The following is a 19225-nucleotide window of genomic DNA, read 5'->3' on the forward strand; positions in this document are numbered from 1 at the left end:
GGGTCCCTATGAAAGGATTAATTTGTTCAACCTCGGCCCGCGGCTTCGTTCAGTTTTAAATTTTGGCCCACTCTGTGTTTGAGTTTGACACCCCTGGTCCTGAGGATCAGTTGTGATGTGGACGTTCTAAGAATATGCTTGTTCTATTTTTGGCCAATGTAAAACAAAGAAAACAACATGGAGTTGTCTTTATTTATAGGTTATCATGTCATGTTTTTACCGTTCCGGCCCACTTGGGAATAGATTTTCCTCCTGAGCTAAAATGACTTGGACACCTCTGGTTTAATGCATCAAACTCAATTCAAGTTTGATTAAAAAAAACTATAACTCATAAATTCTGCTTAGGACCCCGATATGTCCAGGGTGGCCCCAAGTGTTACGGCTCATTTTCCGTTATTTTATATTTGCCACCAGTGACTTGTTTTTACAGGATTTGTGTAGAGAGCACCGCCACCTGACAGAGGAATCTCTTTTCGGGTGCTTGTACCCGTGATCTTGTCCTTTCGTTCATAATCCAAAACTCATGACCATAGGTGAGAACGGGAAAGTAGCTCGAGCGGTAAATTGAGAGCTTTGCCTTCCGGCTCAGCTCCTCCTTCACCACGACTGGTCGATACAGCGTCCGCATTACTGAAGACGCCGCACCGACGCGCCTGTGCGTCCTATTCCCTGCATATCGTGTCATCTCTCGGCACTTAGGTGAAATCCTACATTGTGGGCTAAAAAAAGAAGGAGCTGCGATCGGAGGTGAATAATTCACGTCTGACATTTATGAATATTTAACGAGGAGGATGACCCGTGGCTGCTTGCCTGGGACCTATTTACAGCACCTCTCATGAAGGAATTACAGGAAACACCCAGGAAACAATAACTATGTATCTGTCCTGGCGGCTCAGTTAGGCTGACAATATTGTGAAATCCCAAAAAGAGGACAATGATACTCAAACTTGCTTTATAATTATTTTTATTTATTTAAATAAAGCTTTTTTTTCTCCTCTGTTGACAGCAGTGTTGGCGCTAGGAATTTTCAAAATGGGGTCCCATGGACCCCATCCAGTCATAAAAATGGGGTCCCACAGTAAATTTTTGTTGTCCCACTTTTTTGTAAGCCTTTTGAAAAAAAAAAAAAAAAGATAAACATATGCATTGTCCTGTTATATCTCACATTCTATATTGTGTTTTGGAAAAAGGTTGTAAAAAACGTTGCTTAGTTCATAAAAAATAATAATAAAAAAACAAACAAACACATTTTTATGCATATGTAAATGTATTCAGTTATAAACATTCATTCACTTTCTTCTTTCCTTCATGGATCTGAACTTTACCGCTGCTGTTAAATTTAATAAGTTGTAGGTGTATTTATTTCAGTATAAAAGTGTAAAAAGTGTTTAGCTTTGGTCATGAAATGATGATAATGGTGTGGGAGGGCATACATACATTTTATATTTAACGCTTACATCTCTGGGGTCTACATCAACTTCACATCTATTCCTCCTTTCAAAATGTTTTTTTTAAATTTATTTTGTTTTTTGTTTGTTTGTTTTCCGCCCTTTTTTTTATCAAACACAACTATGTTTTAAATGGCAAACACACAAAATATGCAAAATCGTCCACCCAAAATATTTTTCAAAGCGGAATATTTGATGTGACGTAATCGGAACCTTGGATAGGTCAATAATTAATAATAACATTGATTTTGATTCAATATTATGTTTTGAGCAATGACAGTTTGAAAGAAAAAAAAAACAGCTTTGTTTTATTAGTCAACATTGCAACTTTTTCTAAATTACATTTCACCTTTAAGCTTTTTTATTTCATTTTTGTTATGTTTTTTGTTTATTTTAATTGTATTTTTAGAATGTGCTGTGGGCCTTTAAAAATTTAGCTGTGGGCCGCAAATGGCCTCCGGGGCCCACTTTTAACACCCCTGCTATAGATAATAAAAAATCAAATCTAATAAATCTATCGATAAAAAGCAGAGCCTGGCGACTCATGCGCGTTTTTCATAACTCTTTCGCTCTCTCTGTCTCTGCCCCTTCCTCACGAATGCTGCTGCGTGTGCTCACCTTCACAATTTGTTTTGTTTTTAACCCCTTCTTAACTCTGAACGTACATTGAAAATACACGCAACCCTAACTCAAAATGTCAGACATTTGAGGCATTTAAGAAGCTCCGCCCAGACAGCCCGGACAGCCCTGCAAAAGAGGACTTGTCCGGGGAAAAGAGGACGCATGGTCAGTCTAGCTAAGTACAATGTGGCGAATAACAAAAGTATGAAGGAAATGTTTTTTCCAGGCTCCTCAGCACAATATGGCTGACTTGACAATAACAAAGATGCTTATGATGATGTTTTCAGGGTAGAAGTGACCATTATAACATCATTGTAGGGATGTAACGGTACGTGTATTTGTATTGAACAGTTTCGGTACGGGGGTGTACCGAACGAGTTTCTAAGCTAAATTCTTAACAAGCTGCTTTGCTTTTTCTGCCTCTGTCTCAGCACCCAGCATTGTCCAACCCACACAACCATCTGATTGGTTACAAATATATATAGCAGTATTCAGAGCAGTAAGAGCCAATCAGCAGTGCGTATTCAGAGCGCATGTAGTAAATGCTTCAGCGTCGAGCAGATAGGTGTTTAGCAGGTGAGCATAAGGCAGAGTACTCTCCCCAAATTATAATAAACACCTCCCAGTCAACTACTACTAATATCACTATGAGCCCATTGACCTCCTAGAAAATTAAACTGCAGCTCAGCTCGCTCGCAGTTCTGGCTTGAGGTGAAGGTTAGTTAGCTTTTAGCGTAATGTTAGCTCATTTTGCGGTGTGTGTGTGTGTTTTACGGACAGAAAAGCTTTGAATGGCAGGGTCCCTGCTATCCCATGTGGATAAAAATATAACATTTACATTATAAAAATAAACTACAGGCTTTCCAAATGCTGTGGTAAATTAGGCATGAGGAGTTGACTTGAAACTGTTTAATGTTGCACTTTTTATGTGTAGAAGAAAACTGTTTAATGTTGCACTTTTTATGTGTAGAAGAAAAGTTTAGTCATTTTATTTAATCTGAGCAACAATTTGAGGCAGTTTAATGTGGGCAAAATTGTTAGAGTGTTCCCAATGATAAAAGGATAAAGCCATTGTTTACAAATTTGGTAAATATATAAACGAAAACTGTATTATTTTGTTGTTTTCTTACTGTACCGAAAATGAACCAAACCGCGACCTCTAAACCAAGGTACGTACCGAACCGCCATTTTTGTGTACCGTTACACCCCTACATCATTGTTCTGTTATCTTGCCATGTTTTAGCTTTAGCGCTGACATTTTGACTCCTCCCACAGTCCAACATGAAGAGCCTGGAACAGGAGTTGCACTGCCCCGTCTGCAAGGACATCGTCAAGCAGCCCGTGGTCCTGCCTTGCCTTCACAGCGTGTGCCTCCTGTGTGCCTGCGAGGTGCTGGTGGCCAGCGGCTACCCGCCGCCGGAGCTTCCCGCCGAGCCCAACTCACCCGCCTCCACGCCCAACACGCGCTCCCCGCGGCAGCTCCGCAGGCCCACGCCAAAAGCCGAGCAGCGGCCCATCGACCGGGTACTGCGGGCAGGTAAGGTCCGCTCACTTAAAGCAGTGTTTTTCAACCAATGTGCCGTGAGATACAGTCTGGTGTGCCGTGGGAGATTATGTCATTTCACCTAATTGTGCTGAAAATTTTAATTTTCCTGAAGGAACACTCCTGACGGAATAAATAAAGTACTATCTAATCTCTAATCTAATTGGGTTACAAATATTTTTTTGCACACAATTCGTAAATATTGTGCCGTTGTTGAGTGTTTTTACTGTCTAGAGCTCGGCAGAGTAACCATGTAATACTCTTCCATATCAGTAGGTGGCAGCCGGTAGCTAATTGCTTTGTAGATGTTAGTAACAAATCAGGCCCTGATCACAATATGCAGACGACAGCGGGAAGCAGCGTGCAGGTAATAAGGTAATATTATGCTTAAACCAAAAATAAACAAAAGGTGAGTGCCCATAAGAAAAAGAAAAGCTTAGGGAAGGCTATGCAAAACAAAACTAAAACTCAACTGCTGGACAAAATGCTGGACGACAACAAAGACTTACAGTGTGTGGAGCGGAGACGGCGTCTACAAAGTACATCCGTACCTAATAGGGGTGTAACGGTACGTGTATTTGTATTGAACCGTTTCGGTACGGGGGTCTCGGTTCGGTTCGGAGGTGTACCTGTCAAGCTTTGACTTGGACGTGGATTGTTTCTCCGACGCAGAGGGAAGTTAGCACGAGCGAGGCGTGAATGTGAGTACATCTTTAAAAATTATTTCTACACTATAATACAAAACAGGGAAAACAAGGAAGCGCTCAATGGCGGATAATAATCAAGACTATGAAACACAAATAGGAAACAAAAACACTTGCTCGATGGCATGAATAATGGACATAAACAAAAAGACTTAGCACAAAGCAAGTGACTATGAACTATAAACAAAACTCACATGACAAGGAACTGTGGACGATGGCATGACGGTAGGAACAGCATGGGTAGGGTGTGTGAAGATGCCAGACTGAACACTTGGCAACTACCGGTTTAAATAATACCAATGATAATTACAAGCAGGTGTGAAAACTGAGGACAGGGGCGTGACATGACAGGTGAAAAACTAATGAGTTGTCTTGGAGACGAAAACAAACCAGGAAGTGCCAAGACAGAACTAAATGTCCAAAAAACTAAACATAACCTGACCAAACATGGCAAAAACCGAAACATAATCTTACAGGTGCGCCAGTACCGAACGAGTTTCCACACGGACATATTAGGTAGCGCACTGCACGTTGTGTAAACAATGCACACCGAGGCACAACACACGGCATGCTAGCAGCGACCGGGCTAGGACACATGTAAAAGCAAGAACTGGAAGACCCTCCTACCTCGTTAACATCTCCTGTTTGGGAACACTTTGGCTGCGTGGTGCAATACAACAATGGAGGACGAAGGTTTGCACCACCACATTCAAGCAGCCTCTCCTCGGCGAGTCAGGCAGGGCTGAAGCAATAACAGATGTTTTTATAGCAGCAGATTTAAGACCATCCATCCATCCATTTTATACCGCTTGTCCCGTCCTTGGTCGCGGGGGGTTGCTGTATTGCATTAATACTAGATTTTGACCCACTTCTATGGTGGAAGAACAATAAGCCCACATATCCTCTCACTGCCAAATTAACCAGGCTGGGGGGCGGGGGGAGAAGTTAATCTGAGGCTGAGTTGACTTGAAACTGTTTAATGTTGCACTTTTTTATATGTAGAAGAAAATATTTGTCATTTTATTTCATCTGAGCAACAACTTGAGGCAGTTTAATGTTGATTAACGTGGACCCCGACTTAAAACAGTTGAAAAACTTATTGGGGTGTTAGCATTCAGTGGTCAATTGTATGGACTATGTACTGTACTGTGCAATCTACTAACAAAAGTCTCAATCAATCAATCAATCAAAAAAGCACCATTCTGAGCCATATCTTATTTAGTTTTTATTTTATATATGTTCACCAAATAAACCCTGGCAATGGACTCTGTGTGTATATGTATGTTATGCCATTGTTTACAAAATTGGTAAATAAATAACCAAAAAATGTATACTTTGTTGTTTTCTTACTGTACCGAAAATGGACCAAACCGTGACCTTTAAACCGAGGTACGTACCGAACCAACATTTTTGTGAACCGTTACACTCCTAGTACATGACATGACAATCAACAATGTCCCCACAAAGAAGGAAAGCGTCCGCACAACTTGAATAGTCTGCATTGCGAAAACATGGCAGGTGTGGAAAACAGCGCTCAAGGAAGACATGAAACTGCAACAGGAAAATACCAACAAAACAGGAAAAAACACCAAAATAAGAGCGCAAGACGATAACTAAAAGACTACACACAGGAAAATAGCAAAAAACTCAAAATAAGTCAGGGGGTGATGTAACAGCTGGTGACAGTACACCTACTTTGAGACAAGAGCTATAGTGAAGCATGCTTGGTTATGGTTTGAATTCATATCCAACAATTGCGAGAATTACTTTTTATTGTCAATATCGGCTACTGAGTTTCGTTTTTCAATAATTTGTGCTGGTGGTGCCTCCGGATTTTTCAATGAAAAATGGCTCAAAAAAGGTTGAGAAACACTGAATTAAAGGGTGCACTTGGGTTTAGGGTTGTCCCGATACCAATATTTCGTATTGCGATACTTTGATACTTTTCTAAATAAAGGGGCCCACAAAAAAACAGCATTATTGGCTTTACTTTAACAAAAAATCTTAGGGTACATTAAGCATTTGTTTCTTATTGCAAGTTTGTCCTTAAATAAAATAGTGAACATACAAGACAACTTAGTAAGAAAGCAAACAAAGGCTCCTAATTTAGCTGCTGACATATGCAATAACATATTGTGTCATTTTCCGTTCTATTATTTTGTCAAAATGACGAGGGACAAGCTATAAAAATTAATTATTAATCCACAGTGCACTATCAACACCGTGTATGGTGCGGATGGTGTTCTGCTGACCTCGACTGCGGATGTTGTGGATAGGTGGAAGGAATACTTCGAAGACCTCCTCAATCCCACCAACACGTCTTCGTATGAAGAAGCAGTGCCTGGGGAATCTGTGGTGGACTCACCTATTTCTGGGGCTGAGGTCGCTGAGGTAGTTGAAAAGCTCCTCGGTGGCAAGGCCCCAGGGGTGGACGAGATCCGCCCGGAGTTCCTTAAGGCTCTGGATGCTGTGGGGCTGTCTTGGTTGACAAGACTTTGCAGCATCGCGTGGACATCGGGGGCGGTACCTCTGGATTGGCAGACCGGGGTGGTGGTCCCTCTCTTTAAGAAGGGGGACCGGAGGGTGTGTTCCAACTATCGTGGGATCACACTCCTCAGCCTTCCCGGTAAGGTTTATTCAGGTGTACTGGAGAGGAGGCTACGTCGGATAGTCGAACCTCGGATTCAGGAGGAACAGTGTGGTTTTCGTCCTGGTCGTGGAACTGTGGACCAGCTCTATACTCTCGGCAGGGTTCTTGAGGGTGCATGGGAGTTTGCCCAACCAGTCTACATGTGCTTTGTGGACTTGGAGAAGGCATTCGACCGTGTCCCTCGGGAAGTCCTGTGGGGAGTGCTCAGAGAGTATGGGGTATCGGACTGTCTTATTGTGGCGGTCCGTTCCCTGTACGATCAGTGCCAGAGCTTGGTCCGCATTGCCGGCAGTAAGTCGAACACATTTCCAGTGAGGGTTGGACTCCGCCAAGGCTTTCCTTTGTCACCGATTCTGTTCATAACTTTTATGGACAGAATTTCTAGGCGCAGTCAAGGCGTTGAGGGGTTCCGGTTTGGTAACCGCAGGATTAGGTCTCTGCTTTTTGCAGATGATGTGGTCCTGATGGCTTCATCTGACCGGGATCTTCAGCTCTCGCTGGATCGGTTCGCAGCCGAGTGTGAAGCGACCGGAATGAGAATCAGCACCTCCAAGTCCGAGTCCATGGTTCTCGCCCGGAAAAGGGTGGAGTGCCATCTCCGGGTTGGGGAGGAGACCCTGCCCCAAGTGGAGGAGTTCAAGTACCTAGGAGTCTTGTTCACGAGTGAGGGAAGAGTGGATCGTGAGATCGACAGGCGGATCGGTGCGGCGTCTTCAGTAATGCGGACGTTGTACCGGTCCGTTGTGGTGAAGAAGGAGCTGAGCCGGAAGGCAAAGCTCTCAATTTACCGGTCGATCTACGTTCCCATCCTCACCTATGGTCATGAGCTTTGGGTCATGACCGAAAGGATAAGATCACGGGTACAAGCGGCCGAAATGAGTTTCCTCCGCCGTGTGGCGGGGCTCTCCCTTAGAGATAGGGTGAGAAGCTCTGCCATCCGGGAGGAACTCAAAGTAAAGCCGCTGCTCCTTCACATCGAGAGGAGCCAGATGAGGTGGTTCGGGCATCTGGTCAGGATGCCACCCGAACGCCTCCCTAGGGAGGTGTTTAGGGCACGTCCAACCGGTAGGAGGCCACGGGGAAGACCCAGGACACGTTGGGAAGACTATGTCTCCCGGCTGGCCTGGGAACGCCTCGGGATCCCCCGGGAAGAGCTAGACGAAGTGGCTGGGGAGAGGGAAGTCTGGGTTTCCCTGCTTAGGCTGTTGCCCCCGCGACCCGACCTCGGATAAGCGGAAGATGATGGATGGATGGATGGATGTTAATCCACTTGTTGTCATGATCCGTGGTCCGGATCATGTTCAGTTTTATTATGTTCTGTTAGTTTTGGACTTCTTTAGTTCCTGGTTGCACTTCCTTGTTTGTTTTGTCACTATGGTTACTTATGATTTTCACCTGCCTCTGTTTTTTGGGACACACTTGTGTCCAATCAAGAGACAATACTTAAGCCTGCCCTTTTTGATCACTCGTCCTGGGTTGCTTGTTTGCGGTAAGCAACAGTTACGTATTCGTGTTTTAGACTCTGTGCTAAGCGTTAGCCTTAGCTTCCCGTGCGTTCGGCACGCTGTTCTTTCATTTGTTTCTGTCTGTTTAGTACAGTGTATTATTTATTGAATCAAATCCTACCTTTACGTTTTCATCCGGAGGGTCCTTGTTTGCATCGGAGGAACGATCCCGCATAAAGATACAACCCCCATGTGACACTTCTTCATTTACTGTAATATCTGCTAATTTTCCATTTCAACATGTTCTATCTACACTTCTGTTAAAATTTAATAATCACTTATTCTTCAGTTGTTTGATACCTTACATTAATTTTGGATGATACCACAAATGTAGGTATCGATCCAATACCAAGTAGCTACAGGATCATACAATGGTCATAATTTAAGTCCTCACGTATCCAGGAACATATTTACTGAGTTTATAAACATAATATACATTTTAAAAAAAGGAAACAAGATTTTGTGACAACACAAAATATCGACTAGATGCGCTATTGTACTTGGTATCATTACAGTGGATGTCAGGTGTAGATTCACCCGTGGCATTTGTTTACATTCAGGGGCGCTAGTTTTTGTTAGCGGTGGCACCAATGAGCTATTGCATCCTCCTTCGGCATGTAGTGATGCAATGATGATACTTGTAAGAAATGTACTTTATTTGTCGCCATGGAGACAAGGATTAGAGATTTGGAATTAGCTAAACTGCCGACTGCGGTTGGACGTTAGCCGCTAGCTAGCTAGCCATGTCTTAAAGTATCTCTTCCTGAGGGCGTTTCAGTGTTATAATTTCACCTTTATCATTAGTTTTTAAGCCAAAATGCGTCCGTTCTCCCTTTTTCTGTCTTCACACCGTGTCTGCTTGTAAGTACTCTGTGATTGTGCGCTGCCGAACATGCTTCTCTGCTTGTAAACACAGCAATGTCTGTTAGAAAAAAAAGGGAAACCGGTACTTTTCAAACAGGGTATAGTACCGTTTTTAATTCATTTGTACTGCGATACTATACTCGTACCTGTATACCGTACAACACTAAGGGAAAAATTAAAGCTGCAAGCAGTGATGGACGGGACCGAGTATATATGGAAATGGCTGAGGAGAGGAAAGTCTGGGCTTCCCAGATATAAGTTAGAACAACACACTACTTTGTATTATATTGTAGTTTTTACTTTCCATAACGTGTCTACTGACAGATATAAGTTAGAACTATACACTACTTTTTATTATAAATGTTGTAGTTTTTATCTTCCATAACATGTCTACTGACAGATATAAGTTAGAACTACTTAGTATTATAAATAATATAGTTTTTATATTCCATAACGTGTCTACTGACAGATATAATTAGAATGAAAATACATGAGTACGGCTAGTAGCTACTATTAGCAAACAGATAGACCTACCAACTAGGCGCATAAAAAGTGCAGTCAGGCACCATATGTAAGTACCCAAAATAAAGACTCGACTTACGAAGAAATTCAATCGGAACATAAACATAGGAGGATTAAAACCCGATGCTAACCGCCCATTGAAAATACCTGGGTACGGCTAGTAGCTACTATTAGCAAACAGATAGACTTACCAACTCGGCGTAATATGGTCCGCACCTATAAGTTTACAATTTGTTGTAAAATGTTGGACGGTTGTTTTTACGATATGCAGGCAAACGACAACTTTAAAACATACCGGCTTAGCTACGGCACCTGGCAGCCGTCTTGGTATAGATGATCACAGCCCCTCCCTCACGAATGTTGGTGCGTGCGCACCAGCAGCAGATGGTCTGGAAAAAAAACAAAAAAAACGTCTCCCTCACTTGTCTGCGCATGGCGGCCATCTTTGAAATGGTTTTCAGTGCAGCGGTTCTATGAAGGCTGATAAAATCAAATCAGTAGCAGTAATTAAAACTCTTTCATCAACTTTTAATCAGAAGGGTTCAATTTATCCCTGTGGTAGTTTGAAGCCGACACGACAAACACACGCTCAGAGGAGATAATGTTTGAAAAAAGGTGACTGGTTTTTACAAAACTTTTGTTTTGAAGGGGGAATTGCAAACTTCCTGTTGATTTTTCATGGGAGTTGTCAATACATGAAATGTAGGTCTAAGTGAGACCGACATAGAGGTTTTTGTTTCATGTCTCTACAACGTTCCTACTGGAAGTTACAGGCATTTTTGTCTGTGTTTTCTTCCTGGAAGCAGTTTGTCTGTGTTCTATTCCTAGGGGGCGCTAGAGCGCAATTTTGAGTTTTGGGGTTAGGTTTTTTGATTAGATCGCAATTTTTGCCAGTCCTGATGTGTGTGTCCAGATTGGTGAGTTTTGAAGCATGCAAAGGGGGTCAAATTACAGCTCAAAGAGGCAAAAATGAGTTTTTTTTTTACAAAACCTTTGTTTTGAAGGGGTAATTGCAAACTTCCTGTTGATTTTTGCTTGGAGTCGTCAATATATGAAATGTACTAAGACCTACATAGAGGTTTTTGTTTCATGTCTCTATGATGTTACTAGTGGAAGTTACAGGCCGTTTTGTCTGTGTTTTCTTCCTAGTAGCAGTTTTGTCTGTGTTTTATTCCTAGGGGGCGCTAGAGCGCAATTTTGAGCTTTGGGGTTAGGTTTTTTGATTAAATCGCAAAGTTTGCCAGTTTTGATATGTGTGTCAAATTTGGTGAGTTTTGAAGCATGTTAAGGGGGTCAAATTACAGCTCAAAGAGGCAAAAGTGAGTGTTTTTACAAAACTTTTGTTTTGAAGGGGGAATTGCAAACTTCCTGTTGATTTTTGCTGGGAGTTGTCAGTATATGAAATGTAGGTCTGAGTGAGACCTACATGGAGGTTCTTGTTTCATGTCTCGACAACATTCCAACAGGAAGTTACAGTTAATTGTGTCTGGGTTTTCTTCCTAGTAGCAGTTTTGTCTTTGTTTTATTCCTAGGGGGCGCCAGAACGCAATTTTTAGTTTTGGGGTTAGGTTTTTTTGATTCAATCGTAAAGTTCACCAGTCCTGATATGTGTGTCAGATTTGGTGAGCTTCGAAGCATGTAAAGGGGGTCAAATTACAGCTCAAAGAGGCAAAAATTAGTGTTTTTACAAAACTTTTGTTTTGAAGGGGTAATTGCAAACTTCCTGTTGATTTTTGCTTGGAGTCATCGATATATGAAATGTAAGTGTTAGTAAGACCTACATAGAGGTTTTTGTTTTATGTCTCTATGATGTTACTACTGGAAGTTACAGGCAGTTTTGTCTGTGTTTTCTTCCTAGTAGCAGTTTTGTCTGTGTTTTATTCCTAGGGGGCGCTAGAGCGCAATTTTGAGCTTTGGGGTTAGGTTTTTTGATTAAATCGCAAAGTTTGCCAGTCCTGATATGTGTGTCAAATTTGGTGAGTTTTGAAGCATGTTAAGGGGGTCAAATTACAGCTCAAAGAGGCAAAGGTGAGTGTTTTTACAAAACTTTTGTTTTGAAGCGGGAATTGCAAACTTCCTGAGGATTTTTGCTGGGAGTTGTCAGTATATGAAATGTAGGTCTGAGTGAGACCTACATGGAGGTTCTTGTTTCATGTCTCGACAACGTTCCAACAGGAAGTTACAGTTATTTTTGTCTGTGTTTTCTTCCTAGTAGCAGTTTTGTCTGTGTTTTATTCCTAGGGGGCGCTAGAGCGCAATTTTTAGTTTAGCGGTCAGGTTTTTTGATTAAATCGCAAAGTTCACCAGTCCTGATATGTGTGTCAGATTTGGTGAGCTTCGAAGCATGTTAAGGGGGTCAAATTACAGCTCAAAGAGGCAAAGGTGAGTGTTTTTACAAAACTTTTGTTTTGAAGGGGGAATTGCAACTTTCCTGTTGATTTTTGCTGGGAGTTGTCAAAATACCAAATGTAGGTCTAATTGAGACCTACATAGAGGTTTTTGTTTTATGTCTCTACGACGTTCCTACTTGAAGTTACAGGCAATTTTGTCTGTTTTCTTCCTAGGAGCAGTTGTGTCTGTGTTCTATTCCTAGGGGGCGCTAGAGCGCAATTTTGAGTTTTGGGGTTAGGTTTTTTGATTAGATCGCAATTTTCGCCAGTCCTGATGTGTGTGTCCAATTTGGTGAGTTTTGAAGCATGTAAAGGGGGTCAAATTACAGCTCAAAGAGGCAAAGGTGAGTGTTTTTACAAAACTTTTGTTTTGAAAGGGGAATTACAAACTTCCTGCTGATTTTTGCCTTGGAGTTGTCAATATATGAAATTTAGGTCTAAGTGAAACCTACATAGAGGTTTTTGTTTCATGTCTCTGTGACGTGCCTACTGGAAGTTACAGGCAGTTTTGTCTGTGTTTTCTTCCTAGGAGCAGTTTTGTCTTTGTTTTATTCTTAGGGGGCGCTAGAGCGCATTTTTTAGTTTTGGGGTTGGATTTTTGATTAAATAGCAATGTTCGCCAGTCCTGATATTTGTGTCAAATTTGGTGAGTTTTGAAGCATGTTAAGGGGGTGAAATTACAGCTCAAAGCTGCGGAATAATAATAAATAAAGAAAGAAAGAATAAAATGCTCGAAATTCAATAGTGTTCTCTGTCCCAAAGGGACATTCGGTCCCTAATTAATCCGCCGTCATTTTTGTCTGGTTTTGGAGGTCCCCACTCGCCGTCACCATCCATGCCCCGCTCTCCGGGATACCTGGGGCGCCGCCGCAAAGAGGGCCTGCCGCCCCTGATTATGATGTTCCCCTGCGTCCCCTGTGGACGGGACGTGGAGCTCGGGGAGAAAGGCCTCACTGACTGCCTGCGTAACCTCACCTTGGAGCGCATAGTAGAGAGGTAACGCACGCTCACATCGCACAACCAATGTTGTAATGGCAGTGATGGGTTGATTGTAAAGAAGAATACGGCAAGTGTAACACGCAATATTTTAAAGTGCATGCAGAGGTGAAAACAGAAAATACTATGTAAATATTACTGTAGCAAGCGATTTGTATGTCTGTTTAAATTTGTGTATAAAGAAAAAATACCATGCTGCTATTTGTGTGTCTGTGTTTAGATTTGTAGGTTTGTAAACACAACTCTGTGCGTTCTCGTTGCGATTTGTGTGTCTCTGGTTGGATTTGTTTGTGTGTAAAACAATCTGTTCAACTCTGTGTGAAACATGGACCCGCACTCGGCTGTTTAAATTTGTGTCAGTGTTAACATTTGTGTGTGTATAAACAAAACACCTGTTTGTCCGTGTTGCAATTTGTGTGTCTGTGCTTAAATTTGTATGTGTGTGTAGAGGAAATATGTGCGTTTTTGTTGCAATTTGTGTATGTGTTTAGATTTGTGAATGTGTAAACAAAACTCAGTGCGTCCGTGTTGCAATTTGTATGTCTCTGTTTGGATTTGTGAGTGTGCAAACAAAAATATGTGCGTGTCTGTTGCGATTTTTGTGCCTGTGTTTAGATTTGTGTGTGCGTAAAACAATCTGTGTGAAGCAGGCACCCTTAATAAGCAGTTGCAATTTGTGTTAGTGTTTAGATTTGTGTGTGGGTAAACAAAACCTCTGTCCGTGTTGCAATTTGCATGTTTCTGTTTGGATTTGTGTGTGTGCAAACAAAATTATGTGCTTGTCTGTTGCGATTTGTGTGCCTGTGTTTAGATTTGTATGTGTGTGTAGAGGAAATCTGTGCGGTTTTGTTGCGATTTGAGTATTTGTGTTTGGATTTTGGAATGAGTAAACAAAACTCAGTGCTTCCGTGTTGCAATTTGTCTGTTTTTATTTGGATTTGTGTGTGGGCAAACAAAACCTCTGTCCGTGTTGCAATTTGCATGTTTCTGTTTGGATTTGTGTGTGTTCAAACACAATTATGTGCTTGTCTATTGCGATTTGTGTGCCTGTGTTTGGATTTGTATGTGTGTGTAGAGGAAATCTGTGCGGTTTTGTTGCAATTTATGTATTTGTGTTTGGATTTTGGAATGAGTAAACAAAACTCAGTGCGTCCGTGTTGCAATTTGTATGTTTTTATTTGGATTTGTGTGTGTGCAAACAAAAATATGTGCGTGTCTGTTGCAATTTGTGTGCCTGTGTTTAGATTTGTATGTGTGTGAAACAATTTGTGTGAAGCAGGGACCCTTAATCGGCTGTTGCAATATGTGTCAGTATTTAGATTTGTGTGTGGGTAAACAACACCTCTGTCTGTTTGTGTTGTGATTTGTGTGTCTCTGTTTAGATTTGAAAGTTTGTAAACAAAACTCTGTGCGTTTGTGTTGTGATTTGTGTGTCTCTGGTTATATTTTTGTGTGTGTAAAACAAGTTGTGCGTCTGTGTTCAGTTCTGTGTGAAGCAGGGACCCTTAATTGGTTGTTGCAATTTGTGCCAGTGTTAAGATTTGTGTGTGTGTAAACAAAACCTCTGTCTGTTTGTGTTGTAATTTGTGTGTCTGTGTTCATATTTGTATGTATGTGTAGAGGAAATTTGTGTGATTTTGTTGCGATTTGTGTATTTGTGTTTGGATTTGGGAAGGTGTAAACAAAACTCAGTGCATCCATGTTTCAATTTGTATGTTTCTGTTTGGATTTGTGTGTGCAAACAAAACTATGTGCGTGTCTGTTGCGATTTGTGTGCCTGTGTTTGGATTTGTGTGTGCGTAAAACAATCTGTGTGAAGCAGGCACCCTTAATTAGATGTTGCAATTTGTGTCAGTGTTTAGATTTGTGTGTGGGTAAACAAAACCTCTGTCTGTGTTGCAATTTGTATGTTTCTGTTTGGATTTGCGTGTGTGCAAACAAAATTATTGCGTGTCTGTTGCGATTTGTGTGCTTGTGTTTAGATTTTTGTGTGTGTAAAACAGTCTGTTTGAAACAAAAACCCTTAATAGGCTGTTGCAATTTGTGTCAGTGTTTAGATGTGTGTGTGTGTGTGAACAAAAGCTCTGTTAGTGTTGCGATTTGTGTGTCTCTGTTTAGATTTGTGTGTGTGTAAACAAAACTTCTTTCTGTTTGTGTTGCGATTTGTGTGTCGGTGTTTAGATTTTTTTTATGTGTCGAAAGGAAATCTTTGCGTTTGTGTTGCGATTCGTGTGTCTCTGTTTAGATTTGTAAGTTTGTAAACAAAACTGTGTGTTACTGTTGCAACTCGTGTGTCTCTGTTTAGATTTGTGTGCGAGTGTAAAATAAATCTGTGCGTCTGTGTTTAACTTTGTGTGAAGCAGGGACCCTTATTTGGCAGTTGCGATTTGTGTCAGTGTTTAGATTTGTGTTTGTGTGTGTAAAAAAAACATCTCTTTGCCCGTGTTGTGTGTCTGGGTTTAGATATACATGTTTAAAAACTCCTGCGATGAGGTGGCGACTTGTCCAGGGTGTACCCCGCCTTCCGCCCGATTGTAGCTGAGATAGGCGCCAGCGCCCCCCGCAACCCCAAAAGGGAATAAGCGGTAGAAAATGGATGGATGGATGGATGTTTAAAAACTCCTGCATGACCTTATTGTGATTTGTGCGTCTGTGCTTAGGTATGTGTGTATGTAAAAAAATCTGTTCGTCTGTTTTGCAGTTTGTGTCTATGTTCAGCTTTGTGTGTTAAAAAAAAAAATCGGTGCCTCTGTTTTGTGATGTGTGCGTCTGCATTTACAGTTGTGCCAATGATGTTAAAAAGACTTTTGATTCGAACAGTGGGCGATACTGATAGTCGATACCACACTGATACTTTTTACTTGAAATGTCATTACCATTGAATAATTTGTCACTACTGTAGTGCAAAATAACGACAGAATACAATGATTTGCAAATCCTTTTCAACCTATATTCAATTGAATAGACTCCAACGACAAGATACTTAATGTTCAATCTGCAAAACGTTGTTATTTTTTGCACTCATTCGGAATTTGAAGCCTGCAACATGTTTCAAAAAAGCTGGCAGAAGTGGCAAACAAGACTGAGAAAGTTGAGGAATGCTCATCAAACACTTATTTGGAACATCCCACAGGTGAACAGGCTAATTGGGAACAGGTGCGTGCCATGATTGGGTATAAAAGCAGCTTCCATGAAATGCTCAGTCATTCACAAACAAGGATGAGGTGAGGGTCACCACTTTGTGAACAAATGCGTGAGCAAATTGTCGAATAGTTTTAGAACAACATTTCTCAACGAGCTATTGCAAGGAATTTAGGGATTTCACCATCTACGGTCTGTAATATCATCAAAAGGTTCAGGGACTCTGGAGAAATCACTGCACGTATGCGATGATATTACGGACCTTCGAGCCCTAGGCAGTACTGCATCAAAAAGCGACATCAGTGTGTAAAGGATATCACCACATGGGCTCAGGAACACTTTACAAAACCACTGTCGGTAACTACAATTTGTCACTATATCTGTAAGTACAAGTTAAAACTACTATGCAAAGCGAAAGCCATTTATCAACAACACCCAGAAACGCTGCCGTCTTTGCTGGGCCCGAGCTCATCTAAGGTGGACTGATGCAAAGTGGAAAAGTGTTCTGTGGTCTGACGAGTCCACTTTTAAAATTATTTCTGGAAACTGTGGGCATCGTGTCCTCCAGACCAAAGAGGAAAAGAACCATCTGGACTGTTTTAGGTGCAAAGTTCAATAGCCAGCATCTGTGATGGTATGGGGGTGTATTAGTGCCCAAGGCATGGGTAACTTACACATCTGTGAAGGCACCATTAATGCTGAAAGGTACATACAGGTTTTGGAGCAACATATGTTGCCATCCAAATAACGTTATCATGGACGACCCTGCTTATTTCAACAAGACAATGCTAAGCCACGTGTTACAACAGCGTGGCTTTGTAGTAAAATAGTGCAGGTACTAGACTGGCCTGCCTGAAGTCCAGACCTGTTTCCTGAAATACCACAACGTAGACCCTGGACTGTTGAACAAGTTAAGCTGTACATCAAGCAAGAAATTGAAATAAGTCCACCTGAAAATCTTAAACAAATTGGTCTCCTCAGTTCACAACCGTTTACTGAGTGTTGTTAAAAGGAAAGGCCATGTAACACAGTGGTAAAAATGCCCCTGTGCTATTCTTTTTGAAATGGTTTCTGCCATCAAATTCCAAGATAATGACTATTTGCAAAATAGTTTCCCTGTTCGAACATTAAGTATCTTGTCTTTGCAGTCTATTCAAATGAATATAAGTTGAAAAGGATCTGCAATTCATTGTATTCTGTTTTTATTTACGATTTACACAACGTGCCAACTTCGCTGGTTTTGGGTTTTGTATGATAATTGTGATAAGAACAGTCAGGTGCACCGATATTGTGGACGGATAGGTACCGACACACGGTGAGCCTGGGCATCGTGGCCGTCATGTGTCAGTTCTGCAAGCCCCCGCACGCCCTGGAGGCCACCAAGGGCTGCGCCGACTGCCGGGCCAACTTCTGTAACGAGTGCTTCAAACTCTACCACCCGTGGGGGACGCCGCGGGCGCAGCACGAGCACATCCTGCCCACGCTCAACTTTAGACCAAAGGCAAGACACCTCCTGTATGTATGGTGTGTGTGTGTGTGCACATATGACATCACAGTCTGGCTCTTTAGGTGCTGACGTGCACGGAGCACGACCAGGAGAAGCTACAGTTCTACTGTCGGACTTGTCAGCGGCTGCTCTGTCCGCTCTGCAAGCTGCGACGTGTGCACACGGGACACAAGATCCTACCTGTGGCCCAGGCATACCAAGCTCTAAAGGTACCTACCGCCCCCCAAATGACTTCAATAATGATTATTAAAGGCCTACTGCAATGAGATTTTCTTATTTAAACGGGGATAGCATGTCCATTCTATGTATCATTCTTGATAATTTCACGATCATTTCGGATTTAGTAGAGAACTTCGACGATAAAGTTCGCAACTTTTGGTCGCTAATAGAAAAGCCCTGCCTTTACCGGAAGTATGTGCATGTGACGTCACGAGTTGCAGGGCTCCACACATATTCACATTGTTTATAATGGGAGCCACCAGCAGTAAGAGCAATTCGGACCGGGAAAGCTACAATTTCCCCATTAATTTGAGCGAGGATGAAAGATTTGTGAATTAATATTGAAGAACTAGAAAAAAAAAAAAAAGCGACGGCTCCGGGCGGCGGCAGTGTGAGCATTTCAGATGTAATTAGACACATTTAGTAGGATAATTCCAAAAGATCCCTTATCTGCTTATTGTTTTAAAAGTGAGATTGTAAAGACATACCTCGAGGTCGGATGGCTGCGGTGAACACGCCAGTGTCTCAGAGAGAAGCCGAGGAGCAAAGCTCACAGCTGCCTTTTAAACAGCTGCTGCAGGACGACGAATAATCCAATGATGTCTCCGGTAAGATATATCTATCCCAATTTCCCCATCCAAAAACATGCTGGTTGATGTAGAGAAAACATGTTCGCTTGACCGCTCCGCTTCACAACAAACAAAGAAACATCGGCTGTGTCTCGGTGCTAAAGACAGCTGCAATCCACCGCTTTCCACCAACAGCAGTTTTTTATATTCTCCATTATTAAATGAAAAAATTGCTAAAGATTCAGCAACACAGATGTCCAAAATACTGTGCAATTATGTGGTTAAAGCAGACGACTTTTAGCCGCGAGTGGTGCAGCTGCTAATATTTCCTGACAGTCCGACGCGTAATAATTTCGCGACGTTTTCAACAAAAAACTCGCGGGAAATTAAAAATTGCAATTTAGTAAACTAAAAAGGCCGTATTAGCATGTGTTGCAATGTTAATATTTCATCATTGATGTATAAACTATCAGACTGCGTGGTCGGTAGTAGTGGGTTTCAGTAGGCCTTTAAAGAAACGGGTAGCTCTCTTGGACCACATTTATG

The 19225-nt window shown here is 41.8% G+C and overlaps 1 protein-coding gene across 3 annotated transcripts in view; it reads left to right on the forward strand.

Annotated features, from left to right (window-relative positions):
* Window positions 1–19225, forward strand: part of trim46b (tripartite motif containing 46b) — a 63361-nt gene that overhangs the window by 11099 nt on the left and 33037 nt on the right. For all 3 annotated transcript variants that reach the window (XM_061897434.1, XM_061897432.1, XM_061897433.1), the window contains exons 2-5: window positions 3345–3606; window positions 13060–13243; window positions 17687–17885; window positions 17954–18100. In XM_061897434.1, the coding sequence (XP_061753418.1) occupies window positions 3345–3606; window positions 13060–13243; window positions 17687–17885; window positions 17954–18100 (792 nt within the window). The remainder of the gene's footprint in view (window positions 1–3344; window positions 3607–13059; window positions 13244–17686; window positions 17886–17953; window positions 18101–19225) is intronic.

This window comes from Nerophis ophidion, linkage group LG04 (assembly GCF_033978795.1).
Source record: "Nerophis ophidion isolate RoL-2023_Sa linkage group LG04, RoL_Noph_v1.0, whole genome shotgun sequence".
NCBI classification, from domain to species: Eukaryota; Metazoa; Chordata; class Actinopteri; order Syngnathiformes; family Syngnathidae; genus Nerophis; species Nerophis ophidion.